General features: G+C 37.2%; 1 protein-coding gene across 1 annotated transcript in view; it reads left to right on the forward strand.

The window, feature by feature from the left end:
* Window positions 1-16,143, forward strand: part of rps6ka2 (ribosomal protein S6 kinase, polypeptide 2) — an 82,481-nt gene that overhangs the window by 11,087 nt on the left and 55,251 nt on the right. The window contains exons 2-3 of the mRNA XM_084093105.1: window positions 12,469-12,585; window positions 14,832-14,913. Of these exons, the coding sequence (XP_083949231.1) occupies window positions 12,469-12,585; window positions 14,832-14,913 (199 nt within the window). The remainder of the gene's footprint in view (window positions 1-12,468; window positions 12,586-14,831; window positions 14,914-16,143) is intronic.

The raw sequence follows: 16,143 nt of genomic DNA on the forward strand, positions 1-16,143 counted from the left end.
ACAGACATTTTTCCCTTCCGTTTTTTTTTTTTTTTTTTTTTTCATACAGACGACAACGTTGTCAAAACAATCCCGATTTACACAGATCCACGAAAACGACTAATAATGCTTTAATATTCATGCCAGGTCAGTAGTTGGCGATACCACTTTGTAAAGAAACACTATGCACCTATAGACTGTACACGTAATACACATGTGCATGAATTCACTGTTTTCACAAATTCGTGTTTTTATAGTTTACACGGAGACGATAACAGTATCATTTTCAAAAGTTTGTTTTCATGCCCCCAAAAGGTCATTGTCATCATGTAAATGAACGACAAAAACAGCTAAAAAGTTTTCTATTCTAGTTGAAAAGGCCCCTAAACGACCCCTAAAAGTCACAAAACAAACAAAATTAATATTTCCCCTGTTCAAGCAACGCAGCAGATTTGAAATGCAGGTCACACCAGCTCACTTTAATCATGGTGTTAATTTCCAGTAGTGTGTCTTGACAGGGTTCTGATTTACAGTGTTTACCATTTCTTCTCAGATATTTCATCTGGCCTCACTGAGTATGATTTATTCATATCATATTTCATATTTCAAGTATTTCAAAAATGAGCCTTATTTATATGTGAAGGAAGTGTATTTATGCAGAAAATAACACCAGAAGTTTGCTTGGCTTTTAAGGCAGATTCTCGAAAATGAACTGGAACCTAATAAGTGACTCATTTTGAAAGATATACAGTGAGGAAAATAAGTATTTGAACACCCTGCTGTTTTGCAAGTTCTCCCACTTAGAAATCATGGAGGGGTCTGAAATTGTCATCGTAGGTGCATGTCCACTGTGAGAGACATAATCTAAAAAAAAAATTCCAGAAATCACAATGTATGATTTTTTAACTATTTATTTGTATGATACAGCTGCAAATAAGTATTTGAACACCTGAGAAAATCAATGTTAATATTTGGTACAGTAGCCTTTGTTTGCAATTACAGAGGTCAAACATTTCCTGTAGTTTTTCACCAGGTTTGCACACACTGCAGGAGGGATTTTGGCCCACTCCTCCACACAGATCTTCTCTAGATCAGTCAGGTTTCTGGGCTGTCGCTGAGAAACACGGAGTTTGAGCTCCCTCCAAAGATTCTCTATTGGGTTTAGGTCTGGAGACTGGCTAGGCCACGCCAAAACCTTGATATGCTTCTTACAGAGCCACTCCTTGGTTATCCTGGCTGTGTGCTTCGGGTCATTGTCATGTTGGAAGACCCAGCCTCGACCCATCTTCAATGCTCTAACTGAGGGAATGAGGTTGTTCCCCAAAATCTCGCAATACATGGCCCCGGTCATCCTCTCCTTAATACAGTGCAGTCGCCCTGTCCCATGTGCAGAAAAACACCCCCAAAGCATGATGCTACCACCCCCATGCTTCACAGTAGGGATGGTGTTCTTGGGATGGTACTCATCATTCTTCTTCCTCCAAACACGTTTAGTGGAATTATGACCAAAAAGTTCTATTTTGGTCTCATCTGACCACATGACTTTCTCCCATGACTCCTCTGGATCATCCAAATGGTCATTGGCAAACTTAAGACGGGCCTTGACATGTGCTGGTTTAACCAGGGGAACCTTCCGTGCCATGCATGATTTCAAACCATGACGTCTTAGTGTATTACCAACAGTAACCTTGGAAACGGTGGTCCCAGCTCTTTTCAGGTCATTGACCAGCTCCTCCCGTGTAGTTCTGGGCTGATTTCTCACCTTTCTTAGGATCATTGAGACCCCACGAGGTGAGATCTTGCATGGAGCCCCAGTCCGAGGGAGATTGACAGTCATCTTTAACTTCTTCCATTTTCTAATGATTGCTCCAACAGTGGACCTTTTTTCACCAAGCTGCTTGGCAATTTCCCCGTAGCCCTTTCCAGCCTTGTGGAGGTGTACAGTTTTGTCTCTAGTGTCTTTGGACAGCTCTTTGGTCTTGGCCATGTTAGTAGTTGGTTTCTTACTGATTGTATGGGGTGGACAGGTGTCTTTATGCAGCTAACGACCTCAAACAGGTGCATCTAATTTAGGATAATAAATGGAGTGGAGGTGGACATTTTAAAGGCAGACTAACAGGTCTTTGAGGGTCAGAATTCTAGCTGATAGACAGGTGTTCAAATACTTATTTGCAGCTGTATCATACAAATAAATAGTTAAAAAATCATACATTGTGATTTCTGGATTTTTTTTTTAGATTATGTCTCTCACAGTGGACATGCACCTACGATGACAATTTCAGACCCCTCCATGATTTCTAAGTGGGAGAACTTGCAAAATAGCAGGGTGTTCAAATACTTATTTTCCTCACTGTAGGTAGCAGTTCTGTATTTCATTCACACGAAGCACGTTTATGTTGCTAAATTATAGTATGTAGCGTTTCGATTTTTTTTGTCATGACCACTATGGAATTATTATTGTGCCAATAAAAATGAATGTAAATTTTCAAGAAACTAATGAAAATATAAATTGAAACTAAATAAATTATCTCTGAAACTGAAAAAGAATAAATCGCAGGCAAATTTTTTTACTTCGTTTTTAATACACTGCATGTTTTGCTAACTATTTCTCATATTTCAATCGCTGATCTGAACTTACAAATGCGCTTCCAGAGTTTTCATTTACGCTTCTGAGTTTTCGTTCGCCGTTCTGACACATTTCTCTCGTGGGGGCGGGGCTAGTAGCAGTGTGTTCTCATTGGTTACTGAGTTTTTGATTGACAGCTTCGTGACCTGGAAGTGAAGACGTCAGTGGTGTGTTTATGTGTGATCGTCTGTAATCGCAGCTTTCTATTTCATTTTAGTGATATTAAGTTATGTTTGTTTTTTTAATTTTCTGTATTTACCTGCTGCTACTACTTAGTTGGCAGAAGCTTTTAGGAGCACAAGAGATCTATTCAGTCTATTCAGGTGTAATTGCACATTAAAGTACGGTTTATAATACTTAAAATATTGTAGTGTCCAATGTTTTCGGAGAATATTTGTTTATTCCTGATGATTCTTTTGCATGTTAGGCTCTGATTAGGTTCAGCTGTTACAATTTAAAGAGAATACTAGCAAACGTGTGTGATATATTCAGCCGTCAAGAAAGTCAAACTTTGTTATGTTGTGACCGGAATCCACAAAACATTAACTGCATAATATACATGTAATGCACAGTATTCTCATGATATACATTACTATACAAAATGCACAATTACAAATACAGAATACATTTTAAAAATTCATATACATTTTAAATGTTGCAATGATTCTTTGAGCAGTTCCTGTTGCAGTACAATAACAAAGCAGTGACTGGACACAAGCAGTGCAAGGATAGTCCACCCAAAACATGAGCATTCTCTCATCATTTACTCTCCTTCATGCCATCCCAGATGTATATGACTTTCTTCTTCACATAAACATAGACAAAGATTTTTAAGGAAATAATCCATCTCTGTGAGTCCATAATACAAGTGGATTGTAACCCATGTACATAAGACAGTTGGTCGGAAATGATTTTTAATAGTTAAAACAGTCATATTATTAGTATTTTTCTTATCTAGCCTATTGTTTGACTTCAGAAGGCATTGACTCATCCACTGAGGTCGCATGGATTACCGTCATGCTCACTGTGTGTGGTTTTTAAAGCATCTTTAGGACTCGCAGAGATGGATTACTTTCCTTACAATCTTAATTCGTGTTTATCTGTAGAAAGAAAGTAAAATGCATCTGGGACAGCATGAGGGTGAGTAAAATAAGAGAGAATTGTATTTTTGGGTGAACTATCCCCTCAACATTCATATGCTGTTGGTATGCTAATCCAAGATCAGCATAGATTAATACGAATAAAGTGAAACCTCTTGTGTACTTGTGAACTATGTTTGTTTTAATCTAGAGGAAATTGAAATATTTGCTAGTTTATATTAAAATAAATCAGGTGTCTGAAGATCAAGATCCCAGTCAATCAAAGGTGATGTGTCTGAACAAAGTAAGATTATTGTCTGATAGGGACAGTGGATCTCTGGTACTATCACTCCATCCTGTGTCAGCATCAGAATTTTGTTTGTGGAAAAGTTGCTCCACTCCCTGGAAAATGAGAGAGGAAATGTATTATAATCTAACAATACAAACTGCTTATATATTTAAGGGATTTTACAGTACTAAATATTTACCTCAGAGTCAAGCAGCATTTATCATCTGTAATACTGTTGTGTAACCAGTAGATGGCTGTATTGCCCTATATATAAACATATGGCTGTGTATTCCCTAGTTGCTGGATGTGTTCAGTCATAATTACTTGCATGTATTAAAGGTCCCGTTCTTCGTGATCCCATGTTTCAAACTTTAGTTAGTGTGTAATGTTGCTGTTAGAGCATAAATAATATCTGTAAAATTATAAAGCTCAAAGTTCAATGCCAAGCGAGATATTTTATTTAACAGAAGTCGCCTACATCGAACGGCCAGTTTGGACTACATCCCTCTACTTCCTTCTTTAATGACGTCACTAGAACCGGTTTTTTACTAACCTCCGCCCACAGGAATGCTCCCTCAACTCTACCGAAATTCGTACTTGCGCACTTCTTATAACTTACTGTGTTTACTCAGCTCTTAAGGTAATTTTCTGAAGTAAAACTGACGCTTCATCTTTTGTGTGATGTACAATAAACTTTATTAAACTCATCAGTATATGTCTGATCATCATTCAGACAGCAGACTTGTAGGCTATTAATAAATAATGGATACATACAAGCAGATGACAAATACGTTATAATAACCGTAATTAAACCACTAAACTATACCTGTACCATCTCTATACAGCACTCTGACTCTGTAGGCATTATTGTCCGACTCGAAATGATCATTCCGTGAGATGAAATTTTCCTCAGACTGAGCGCGAGCTCATGAAGCTCCGCCCCCTGGGTCGTCCAGCAGCAGCTTATTTGCATTTAAAGGGCACACACTAAAACAGCGCGTTTTTCTGAGCCCCAAAAAATGACAATTTAAACATGCTGTAAAAAATGATCTGTTGGGTATTTTGAGCTGAAACTTCACATACACACTCTGGGGACATCAGAGACTTATTTTACATCTTGTGAAAAGGGGCATAATACGGGACCTTTAAGTTTTTAATTTGGACATATATTATTATTAAAGACTATTAAAGATTAAACATTTTTCTCAGAAATGTTCATTTGAAGTGCACTTTTTTTCATTATTATTAGTCAAATATGGACACAGAAAAATCATTTTGTTACTCATACTACATACATATAGCCTAACAGCTTTATCAGTCATCTTTATCACACAGAGGTAATCAGAATAAATATTGCAACCAGGGCGATACTTCAAAATAATTGAGTGTTTACATATTACGAACAGAGACATGGTCTGTGGTCAAGTCGTGTCTCTCCTCTTTCAAAAACTTTGCATCGCAAATTAATCAGCAATTGAGAAATTCAGGTTTAAATAGCTTTATTGGCATGGTAAAAAGGCTTTACATTGCCAAAGTTGAATCAGGCAGTGATTGACAGCGCTCTGGTCCTATGGCATCGGCCCAATGTTGTTTTGGGTGGCTGGGGGGAAATATGATCTAATCGAAGCAAATATGATCTAATCGAAGACTGTAACCGAATGTAGATAAACAAGTCATGTAATGATTGGGCTAACAGTTAAATCAAGACAACACAGCTGTATAATGTTATGGGCTCTCACTGAGCTCTAAAATGCCTCTCCACCGGAAAAAAGCCAGTATTATAAATAGTATTAGTATAGCATTAATGAAAAAAAAAAAAAAAAAATCAGACTTACCACGAGTAGGCTAACATTATCCAGTATCCTCCTGATATAGCGGCGATGACTAATGATAAATATCATTCGTCTGTTCCTTCTATAAGAAATCATCTCAACAATATAGTGTAGCAGCAAATAAATACAGATATAAACTTAATATCACTAAAATGAAATAGAAAGCTGCGATTACAGACGCTCACATCCACACATAAACACACCACTGACGTCTTCACTTCCAGGTCACGAAGCTGTCAATCAAAAGCTCAGTAACCAATGAGAACACACTGCTAGCCCCGCCCCCACGAGAGAAATGTGTCAGAACGGCGAACGAAAACTCAGGGAGCGTAAACGAAAACTTCAGAAGCGTAAATTAAAACTCTGGAAGCGCATTTGTAAGTTCAGATCAGCGATTGAAATATGAGAAATAGTTAGCAAAACATGCAGTGTATTAAAAACGAAGTAAAAAAAATTGCCTGCGATTTATTCTTTTTCAGTTTTAGAGATCATTTATTTAGTTTCAATTTATATTTTCATTAGTTTCTTGAAAAGCTACGTTCATTATTATTGGCACAAGAATAGCTCCATAGACCACCTGACCCAAGAAAAACATTGAAGGTGACTTAAAAATAAGGGGGAAAAAACTACTAAAATAAAACATTGGACATTAACTGGATTTACATCATTTCATGCAACTTTTTCTTCAGAATAATGCAATTTTTTATTGAAAAAAATTATATACAAAAGCATATACAGATGAAACATAAATATTGTGTAAAATCATCATAAGTTAGATTGAATAAAATATATATATAATCAAATTAAACACTCTTTCTTTGTCTTGGATGCAATAAAGCCAAACACATTTATCTTAGAAGGCTGCATTATGCCTTCACTTGCTTGTGCTTGTGATGTCATAAAATTCACCCTAAGAGTTTGTATAAACCTCAGTTAGGTGAGCAAAATGAAATGAATTTAGTATTTATTTGCATATGATTGCTGTAGCACAGCTTTCACACAATCAAAAAACAATTCTTTTGTGAGATGAGTCTGAAAATGGAACCACTGAGGCCGAATCATAAATTGAAAACTAAATAGAAAAGCCTGTTTGGTCTGTTGAAGGTTTTCTCTCTCTCTCTTAGAAGTGACACATTTTTTGTAGATTATTTCCTTGCATTTAAATTGAATTCAGAATATAAGAGTAATTTTATTATATAAAGTGGAGACCAGGCCAAGTGGTCTCCAATATATATATAAAGAAAAAAAAAATGCTGTCATACATATAGAAAATAACCCCACCTTGGCCTGAGTAAACTTGGCCTGGTATATATATAAATGTTGTCATATTGGAACACAATTCCACCTTTAAGTTAAAATGTACTGTAATTATTCTATGTATCATTAATGTTGAGACTTTTCTAAATGTTTGTCAGTTTGGTTTTATATTTGTTAGCAAGAGCTATTACAGTTTTTCTCAATTGCTAAAACACTAAAACCCATTGGCTGAACAAAGTTCTCAGTTGCCTGAACTCATTTAGCTTATTGTGCAGTCTGTTGTCAATACCTTAAACCATTTCACATGGTAAAACACAATTTGCAGATCTCACTTTTCAGCAAAACTCTAAACACATTCTCATTCTCAAAACACATTCTGCACTGTAATGCACATGTCATACTGGTAAACACAAGTGGCAACAAGCAAATACAAATAGAGAACACACGTCATTGATTGAACACAACCACTCAAAACTGATTTAACCTGTTTCAAATGATGCCCAAAGACAAGAAGAAGCACACTGATCACGTTTACTCCTTTGATGTTTGTCCCTTTTAGTATTGTATACTGTAGTACAGTGCATTAGGCTGTATACTGTACAATGAACAAATTGTATGGCCCTGAACATTGTGCTTTCCATTTGTTAACAGTACTCAATAGATTTTGACTGGTTGCAGCAGGTTCATATCAACAAAGAACAAGAATTACAGTATCACAGAGACAAAGGACAAGTTTGTGAGATGCAGGGTACAGTACTGTAAAAATAGGGGTACAAGGAGGAGGAAGAACACAAAAAAATTGCAAAGAGCCAAGCAGAGTAGTAATTTCTGATCAATTTTGAGCTACTATCGTAGAACATGTTTTCATTCATCAAAAGACAATGACGGAAACATATGAAATTTGTTTTGAGATTACAGTTTTTACCAACTGCTTACACACAAAATCTTTTCATGTCACACGATTTTTGAAACCTCTCACTCAAAGTGCAAAACTACATACCAAATCTCCAAAACCATAAGCTATTTCTCAGCCTTTGACTCAGTTTTCAATTGCATTAAACACTTTTTTCAAAACACTACACACAATTCTCTACCTAAAACACCAAAATCTAACAGGAAGTGACTTGCTTTCCTTTTCCAAACACAACCAATCAAAATGCTACACTTATTCACCAGGTCACACACACACTCCTCATATGTGCAAACACGAATTGCTTAACTGATCACTAACCAATCACTGCTTTACTGTAGTATAGGCCTAAATAGGTCAAAGGTCAGATGATCTATTTTGAACAATGGATTCCTGGGACCCCCACACACACACAATTGTGTTCTTTACTGTATTCTAAAGAATATGCTTTTGGATTACAGTACATATGTTTATGGTTTTGTTGTATGCTACTGTAAACAACAATAATGTTAGGCCTAATAAATATTTTCTGTTTCTACATTGCATTGTTGTTTACAGTGTACTTGTTACATCAGATTACTTTCACTGTAGAACATTGTATTGAAATGTAGATATAAGCCTATAGATTTAGAACAACAGTGTTTACATGGTATATCCAAAAATGTACTATTATGAAAGAAGTGTTTGCCATTTGATGCAAATGCTTCATTCTGACTTGTGTTTATGGCATTTTGAATGCAGTGTTACATTTTGAAGGAGATGTGAGGCATTTTGCATTTTGTGTGTGCAGTTTGTGGAATTGTGTGTAGAGTTTTGAAAAAAGGAGACATGGTTTTGAAAATGTGTGTAAGCAGTTGGAAAAAACTGTAAAAATGTACTTTTCCCTGAACTTTTTGATGGTACAGTAAGGTGTCACGGGTAAGTCTAAACAGAATAGCTGTCCATAGATATCTTTCGAGAACTATATGTTTTGAACAATGTGTTTTCAATTTTTTGGTGTATTGTTTACTGACTGCTTGATAGTGTATATCATTTTGATCACTTTGTTTATGATTTTGAACACAGGTAAAACTGTTTTGAGGCGGAAGTTTCATTTTGCAAGAGGAGGTTTTGTGAACAGTGCTTGAAGATGAGGTTTTGTGTTTAATGTTTTCAGAAAATGGAGCAAGGTTTCAGAAATTGTGTTTTAGCAATTGAGAAAAACTGTAACAAAATAAGAGGATATTGGAGTTTTGATTTGAAGAATAGAATTCACAACTCTCAAATATTATAAAATGTCCCATGTGACAACTAGCCCCAGCAGAGACTGACACACCATCCCCATGATCTGAAGGTGAATTATCACCAAAGAAGAGTTTATAATCCTTCATCATATCCTGATGACGATCGTGTTGAGGTGTCATGCGGCTCTTTTGCTTGGCTCTGTTTTTATGCGCATATAGCTCAGCAGGAGCTGTCAGAATTGGTAACCAGGCCCCTGTGCTGAGGTTGAAGATTGTATATCCTCAGTGTACTCATCATCATGTCACAGGATTGGCTCGGGCTGGACTTTGGTTATGTAATGCGGCTGCACATTTATTTATTGGTTTGCATGGCGTGCGTGACATAAGCTGGTTTAAGGGCTCTGAGCTGTCATTCTCAGTGTGGGGTATATTATTCAGCTGTGATCAGCATTTGAGTTTACAGGCACGTGTCTGCAGTGTGGCAGTCCATAGAGAGAGAGAGAGAGACAGAGAGAGAGAGAGAGAGAGAGAGAGAGAGAGAGAGAGAGAGAGAGAGAGAGGCTATGCTGCAAGATGACTGCATTTGGGACACAACTGACCCTTCACAACTTTACTGTAAAAAAATACAGTAGCAACATTTTGTTTTACCTAAATGTACAATAAAAAAGACATAATTCATTAACTGAAATAATGTTAATATAACAATATACTTTGACAACCATCACAAAACACAGGTGCATGAGAAAGCCACATGAATCAAAATTTCATCACAAGTAGCTTTTCCACAAGCTGAGGTAAATACTAATATAGAGAACATGTCATACACCATTGTGTGTGTGTGTGTGTGTGTGTCAAACTTCAGTTTGCTCCATGTAAACTATCACTAATATTGTATTGTAAATCACTCACAGCCTGCTATTTACTGTCATACTATAAATAAATTTGCATATTTTTATTGATATTTAACACTGCTGTACACTGTAAAAAATGGGTACCTGCGTTTGTTATTTTAAAGTTAGGGAAGGCAATTTGTTTTATAAGCACTTTTTGTTATACTAGTTGAAACTCTCTTTGCATCCTGATAGCAATCAATAATAGAATAGTCTATAGGATAGAATAGAATGATCTAAATATCAAGACACATACATATATCTTCTGTGGAAGTCACAGGACCAAAAAATGCTCGTCCAATCATTGCATTCGGTCCGAATACGCTGTCCTACCTGCCTGTCAACATATGTATTTCCACACTTCCGCACACCTGCTCGCGCAGACATCACACGCCATCACGTAAACAAACAGCAGTCATCTTTACAGTTCCTCCTGAACCAAAACAACAAGCTTTACTGCGTTCACGCCATGTCGTAAACGTTATTAAGAGATGGTAACCTGTGACGTTCTCCCTGGAGCTGTCCTCAGACTCGTATTTATGCATTTCTATAAACACTATCAATGCCAAAGTGAATCTGCCGCAGTCAGGTGGTACAAATAAGAGCTCTGTAAGTTATTTACATTCATTATTATTGTAATATTATGTGCTTTGAGATATGAGGTAATTTAACACCGTCTCTAGTCTCGTGACACTTTGCAAACTTATGTGTTTTGATGGAGGCGTGGCTTTGGAGACGCTCTGAAGGGAGGGTGGGATCTCATGCTTTCAAAGCTAGCTAGCTATTGCTAGCCGCTCCGAAATTGCCTACCCTAACTTTAAAGGCCCCCTGAAATCAAAATGTAAGTTTTTTAGCTTTTAGTATGAATATGTTAGGCTTAAGGTTATGAATAAGTTGGTGTGTTTCAAAACAATGACAAAATTTGCATTTAGGAGATATAAGCATTCAAAACTTACAGTCTCTCAATTATGCTAAAATAGATCACGGATTTTTATGATATCACCGCGGACTTCAGCTTCTCATCACATCTTCTGTCCAATCAAATGCTCTCTAGAATCTACAGCATCCCGCCCCCTATGCTATACCGGTAAATACCACCTGGCCAAAGCGACCGTTGACGCGTCACAGAGCAATATGGGTTGGAGATGTGAGTTCTGTTGCTCAAACACTCAAGTTTTATTCCATTTTCTAACTGTACGTTGATTAAGAATGAAATGGCTAGAATTTATTCACACCTCTACTATTGAATCCAACGTATTATCAGCGCTTGGATTTGCTTCCATGGTGCTGTCAAGTATGACTTGCAGTCTATGAGGTAAACTAAACGCTATTGGCTATTTGAAAAGGGGGAGGAGCCAATCAATATGTCCCACCTTAGCTTCCTGTTTCAGTGGAAATGGAAATTAAGTCAATGCATCATACAAAGCTGCGCATTCCTAGGCACTTCAGTGGGCCTTTAAGGGTCTATTTCTACCAGATATGAAGGTGTCATGTCATGTATGATTTTTTTTTTTTTTTTGATGAACATAATATCCCTAATACCATTGTGCTTTATGAAATTTCATAAATTTTCACCACCTTTTGCTACATTTTCTGTACCAAGTTTGAGGAAAAAATCTACTGAATACATTATGTAAAAGTGCCAATGAATCGAAAGCAGTGGTAGATCTTTTCTTCCTTTACTGTAAAGCGCCTAGGAAATAAGATCTGTCATTTATTGATCCACATCGTCTCCAGCTAAAAGAAAATCCTAATCCATTATTCAAGATCCTATAATCGTCCTGGCCATAATCTGTTCTGCCTTTCGGCCTTCAGGAAAGTGATATCATGTCATCAAATCTAACTGAAGAACAACTTCTACCCAACTGCGGTTTGAGTTCTCATTATAATGAGCAATTGGCAGTTGCTATATAGTTTATTCAGTTGGTACTGCACACTGGCAGTGTATGCCACCATACTCTACAACTGTTGGTAGCTCAAAGTATTATCAAATTAGCCAAAATACTTGATAAAAAAACAGTCAAGGTCCAAGGTATGTGTTGATGTTTGTAAATGAAAAGGTTTTCTAATTCTACTGAAATCTGTGGATCTTTCTGCATTCCAGATGGATCTGCTTTTTGCGCTCAGTAATTTACCTGTGATTCTTATTATTTGTATATTGCACACTTTAATATTTGTCATTTGCTTTGTGAGAGAGCCCCTATTAAATGAACATGGCAATGAGACTCATGCACTACTGATCACACCATCTGCACCTTTTTTCCTGACCTGTTTACTACTGTTATTCATAATCCCTGCTGGCATCATATTGCCAAATATGCTTAAACATGGCAAAAGCATTTGTTTATTTCTCTCTGAGCTGTGCCATCTGTTGCCTTTTCAGGACGACAGCATCTTAAAGGAATTTGATATCAGCGATCATGTGAAAGAGGGCTTTGAGAAAGCAGACCCGTCGCAGTTCGAGCTGCTCAAGGTGTTGGGTCAAGGCTCCTATGGAAAGGTGAGCTTTAAAAATGCTGCATCTGATTTATCCTCTGTGTGTTACTGTTATGCAGACTGCTACCTTATAACTAAGATTATGTGTGCCATTTGTTTGGAATTAATTTTGTTAATGCAAGTGGTGTTCAGGTTTGGGGTAATGGATGTAAAACCCTTTTCTGTGTCCTTATAAACCCTTCAGTTGACCTGAGTGTACTTTGGGATGGGAAAAGATTTAGAAAGAGAGGATCAGTTGTTGCAGGATTTACATTACATAGTTTTAAATTATTATCTCGTGTCCCAAAACTGAAATTTCCTGCCTGTTCTAAAACCTAAGCTTCATGTAGGCAGCATTAAAAAGACATAATGACACTCTCGACACAAAGGCCTTGCAATAAGATAGGCCGCATACCGGTAATCAGAGATACCTTTGGAGAAAATGTAAGTCTAAGTAAATCTATTTTTAAGCAGAAAAGGCAAAGGTGGTGGACAACATGAGAAATGTTGATTATGAATATACTTATAATTCATACAATACTGAAAAGTATCAACAGAAAAAAAAATGTTTACCTAATATTTATGCATTTTGCTTAGTAGAATACTGCATTGTTAGCAACATGCTAATGCCAGATTCCATTGAAATCAATTGTGAATTGAGTCTTCTGCTATTTGCTTCCTATCTAGAATGTTTCAAATTGATCACTCATGTTCCATTTTAATTAGGATGTTGCCTTAGCTCACTAGTTTTTGGATGAAAAGAAATCTTCATTCAGTCAGTATTTACTCCCATTTAATCCCAAACCTGTTTTTTTTTTTTTTTCTTCTTCTATGAACACAAAATATGTCAGGCATGTTCAAAATTGGAAAAATGACACAAAGTATCATACGACACATTTTCTAACACCATGTCCTGACCAGACAAGACTTGAGACCACAAACGTGATAAAAGGTATCTTTTCTGATTTTGTTAATCATAGTTTTTGTCCTAACCACAGCCTTGATGTCGATATGCAACAAATCTGTTTTAGAAACGGTTTCTATTTCTGTGACTTTGCAGCTGAAAAAACAATGTATAAATTATGACATGATAATCTCAGGTACTGACTATTTAATGTTTATTGTAAGTTTGAATGTCATTTTGCGTGATCTTTATAGCCATACTGAAATTGATAATTTAACTCGGTGTGAACAAAAAATATATTTAATGACAAAGATTGTATCAGACAGTCACCCATTATGTTTTTTTAATAATAATATGTATGAATTTGATTATGCACTTACCCATTTCGTTGAGAGTGCAGTGCTCTTGCAGAGACTCCACCCACACACTCTTCTGATTACCTGTGATTTATGATTGATTTTCACAAGTTCACACTTACATAATCAGATAGAGTGAAGGTTATGGGTATTTGCTGTGCTGTCCGAGGGGAGGGCTCCGAAATCGGAATTTGGCCCGAACCCAGAGTACCCCAGGCTGGGATAGGAATAGTTAGTAGTTAGGAGTGAGATGGTGTGGTGGAGGGATGCTGAAAAACTGTCGTGGGACAGAGACATGTCTTCTGTATATATACCTCCTTGTGCTAATTGAGTTGATTAACTGAACGTGCTCCTCCCGAACTTTGTTGATTAAACATCATTTGTCGTGTCTCATAGTCGTGTCACACCTGGTGTGGACAAATAAATTGCTTATCACTGGAATCTTATCACATCACATCAGGTTAGGACATGGTGTAAAGTCTTCAGAACCAATATGATACCTTTGTGCAGAGCTTGAAGTGGAAAAAATATGTAAAATATTTTCAAATGAAAATATAAATTTCTAAAGAATCTCTACATTCTGTTTCCGCTTGAGGAAAACAGTAGCGTGATGAGGGGTGAACGCTGCAACATGTGAGAAGTGCCGGTATCGTACACAAGAAAAGTGAGGGTATGCTACAGCTTAAAATACAGAAGTGCCTGTACTGCGTACCAGTGCATCCTGGCCCACTTCGAGCTCTGCCTTTGTATGAAGAAGACTGTTAACATTTAAATGCTGGCTACATACTGTAAGCAGCTTAGAACAGAGCAGGAATACCCCCCCCCCCCCCCCCCCCCAAAAAAAAATTGTCTGTCAGTCTTCACACAAAGCTGTCACAGGGCTGACGACAACCTCAGATGTACTGTCATGTTATATATTTCTATATTTCCCTCTTTTTGGATCTTCACAGCCCCTGGACACAGACTTAGATGTGAATATTATGGGGTATTGACCTTACTTTTCATTTACAGGTGTTCTTGGTGAGAAAAATCAAAGGTTCAGATACAGGACAACTCTATGCCATGAAGGTCTTAAAAAAGGCAACACTAAAAGGTAAAAGATACTTCAGCCCTTTTATTATGTGACATGAATAATGATTTCTACCCTATTATTTGTGTGCCTTACATTTGTCGATCATGTGGCATGTGCTGATGTAAAACCTGCAGTTATTATTTCAGCTCAGCATGACATCTAACCTGTGAGTCATAGCTAAGCTGCTTGGAGGCCTGAAGTGCTCTCTGGTTGATTTTTAAAGGGTGTCTGAATCATCAAATTGGGAAAAAGGTCCCACTCAGACAGCCAGGTGATTTTTCGGAATGAATGGTTTTTCAGTAGGGTATACTTAAAGGAACACTCCACCGTTTTTTCATATTAAACTATGTTATTCCCTTAACTAAGACGAGTTGATACATACCTCTCTCGTCTCAGTGCGTGCAATCAATCGCTCTGGCGCGCGGCGACACTTTGATAGCACTTTTTTACCCGCTTAGAAAAGCGCCACGTTTTATTTTGTGTCACCATACTTGGTCGTGTAACTACTCGTGTAACTGTATTTAAATAAGGAAAACGTGGAGGTGTTAGGTCGCTTCTAGCTTCATCTCTGTTTGGATCCTAATGAATGAACTGGGCTAAGCTAAGTGCTATCAAAGTGTCGCTGCGTGCCAGAGCGATTGAGTGCACGCAATGAGACGAGAGAGGTATCATGTATCAACTCGTCTTAGTTAAGGGAATAACATAGTTTCACGAGTTCACACGTACATGAAATCTAATGTAGTATTTATGCGTATTTGGCTTGCTGTTCAGGGGAGGGCTCCGAGCTCGGAATTTTGCCCGAACCCAGAGTACTCCCCCCTATACTGGGGTAGACCCAGCCGAGTGTGAGGTGATGGGGTGGTGGAGGGATGCTGAGAAACTTGTCGTGAGACAGAAGGTGAGGAAAAGCTTTATTTATACCGGCTTCCTCTTGAGCTTTCAAATTATTTTTATTAACAGTTTTAAAGTTATATTAACAGACACAAAAGCATAAAACAATCAGGACAACAAAAAGCACATTAACATTGCCTAGTCAGCAAATATATGCAAGATAATTATTGAGAAAATAAACATAAATTACAGTATTCACAATTGTTTTATAATGCAGTTAATTCACCACAGGAGAAGAAAATAAATGTTAAACTTCCAAAAGTCTCAAGAGAGGTCCCCATGTGGCTTCAAATCTTTTTTGTGAGCAGAACTCCCCAAAATGTAACTGTTCCATTTGGATAACATAAAGCATCTCATTTA

The sequence above is a fragment of the Abramis brama genome (assembly GCF_963993115.1).
Source record: "Abramis brama genome assembly, chromosome: 19".
NCBI classification, from domain to species: domain Eukaryota; kingdom Metazoa; phylum Chordata; class Actinopteri; order Cypriniformes; family Leuciscidae; genus Abramis; species Abramis brama.